Here is a 2,342-nt window from a genome sequence, read left to right on the forward strand (position 1 = left end):
ATAAGCTGGGGTTCCCACTAAATATATGTGCACCAATGGCTTCTCCTCATAATGGGGGACCGTACAAATGTGTACCATACATCGATGTGATATACATGCTGAGAGGCGGGCACTGAACATATACTAGCAGTGTCCTCTTCAATGGGGTAATCTTGAGATTTGGGAAGGAGTTTTTATCTTGTGAAGCATAGGCTAGGTATCTCCTCCTGCTTTGGTTTTGGGTTGGCTCCATAGTGGCACCATAATAGTGTTTCCATCCTTCACCTAAGCTAATTGATTACCCCAGTTAATCATGCAATTCATGGCACAAGTTCAACTTCTCTTCACCAGGCAATAACCTGATCTCCCATCATCTCAACATAGCCTAGGGTTACTCGTGAAGCGCACGAATGCAATGAAAAAAAGGACGAGGGGTTTTTGGCAGAGGGAGTTTGGAGTGCACCAAATTTTCAAACCCCTAGCTAATTTGAAAGCTAACCCGACATCGTAGCATGGCAAAAAGATGGTGGATATGAATGGGATCGCGTTGTTTTTTCAAAGCAAAGAAAGTGAAACTCAGCGTCTTTCTTGTCCAATCCTCAGCCCTCTGCATTCCATTCTTACGGTTCCTCCTCGCTTCATTCAACACCAGTAGTAGTATGGAACACCATCACCACCACCACCACCATGAAGAACAGCACCATGGACACCATGGCCTGCTGCTTACTATCCTCCTCCTCCCTCCGCATACCCCCCTCCAGCACCTCTGCCTTACGGCTACGCTGCCCCCGACCCTTACAACTACGCCATCCAGCCGTCTCCATACGGCGCCCCCGCTTACCCTTCCTTTGATCCCTATCAGCAGCAGCAGTTGAATCACGCTATTGCCGACGACCAGCATCGTCATGCCCGGAACGAGCACGCCGCTGAAGTGGGCGCCCTAGCTGCAGGAGCTTTTGCTTTGGTATGTTCTTCCCCTTCTTCTAGGGTGTCTTGAATCTAGGTTCGAGGTTTCTGCTTTCTCCATGGCAACTCATCAGGATTAGCAGGGTCTTCTTCCTGTTTATTACCGCCCAAGGTCACGGTTAAATCTTGGATATTCGGATCCTGAATAGTTAATTGTCGTAGTTGAGTAACAAGCCATCAGGGTTAGGTTTCTACCTTCTTGATGTTGTCATCCTCTACTATGGACGTACTGCTTTCGAAGCCTAGGATTACTGTGCGTCATGTTTAGGGTTAGGCTTTCTCGTTGTTTGATGTAAATTAATGTTGTGATCCTTGTGGCAGCATGAAGCACATGAAGCCAAAGTGGATCCAGCCCACGCAGGCAGGCACAAGCTTGAAGCAGAGATGGCAGGGGCAGTAGGTGTGGGCTCTGCTGCATACGCCTTCCATGAACGCAAAGAGAAGAAGAAGGAGCACATCATCGCCCGCCTCAGCGGCCAGAGTCATCATGGCCAAGGCCACCACAAGCAGTAAGGCCACAAACACCGTCACCACTTGTGGTGATCATTGTCATGAACATTAGCACCACTCTCTTTGTGTTGGATTGTTTCCCGTTTTGGCTCGATGCAGATTTCTATCCTAGCAGGGATCTTTATCACATCAAGACTGCAAAATTTTTTTATTTTTTATTTTATAAATACATTTCCTTATCCTTCTCTCATGTACAAGCATGGGCATTACTTGCTTGAACATTTTGCAAGTTTGATGTGTTCATGGTATGCAGTCATGATGACTTTGTTTTTCTGTGTTGTGAAACTTGGGATGTCATGGTATATGTACAACAGTTGTTTTGCTATTTGTGAAACTTCCTAGTAACACTAATATGTGTATTAGAGAGAATTTGTGAGGAAATCAATTTAATCCAAAGCTTTCCACATGGTGTACTGCAATCCAATCTCAATTCCTGGCTGTACTAGTTTGATGGAGAAACTCTCTCTAATTCGGCCTTGCATCTCAAACTCCTTCCTGATTGAGCAGCTTGCTCGATGGGCCGCCTCAGGGTAAACATAGTGTAGTGGAGCTTGTCGTGTTTTCCTCTGTGGACTAGGGCGCGACCCGGTTGACCACTGCAACTCCTATTTTTTTCCGATTGGAATTCCTCCTTTACGAGTTACCATTGTTTTTCACTGTGTCAGCCTGCCTACTACCGCTCGCATCCTTCTAGTGGTTTCTGGCTTCTCGTCTCTCGCAAGGAACTTTTGGTGGTTCCCTATATAGTGAACTTCACCATATATAGGAAATTTTGAGAGATTTCCTGGTTATGTTGATGGAAATTTCCTATATATATCTAGACAATCGTATTTCCCATTTAATCAAATTTTGAGAGATTTCTTGGTTATGTTGATGGAAATTTCCTA

At 45.4% G+C, this 2,342-nt stretch overlaps 1 protein-coding gene across 1 annotated transcript; it reads left to right on the forward strand.

The window, feature by feature from the left end:
• Window positions 1-502: 502 nt before the first annotated feature.
• On the forward strand, window positions 503-1,645 carry LOC147633970 (uncharacterized). Its single transcript, XM_086805611.1, has 3 exons — window positions 503-560; window positions 678-943; window positions 1,267-1,645. The coding sequence occupies exons 1-3, from the start codon at window positions 503-505 to the stop codon at window positions 1,456-1,458; spliced, it is 516 nt and encodes a 171-aa protein (XP_086661737.1). The 3' UTR covers window positions 1,459-1,645.
• Window positions 1,646-2,342: the final 697 nt, after the last annotated feature.

This window comes from Cibotium barometz, chromosome 11 (assembly GCF_041138505.1).
Source record: "Cibotium barometz isolate CiBa-2024 chromosome 11, ASM4113850v1, whole genome shotgun sequence".
In the NCBI taxonomy this organism is placed as follows: Eukaryota; Viridiplantae; Streptophyta; class Polypodiopsida; order Cyatheales; family Cibotiaceae; genus Cibotium; species Cibotium barometz.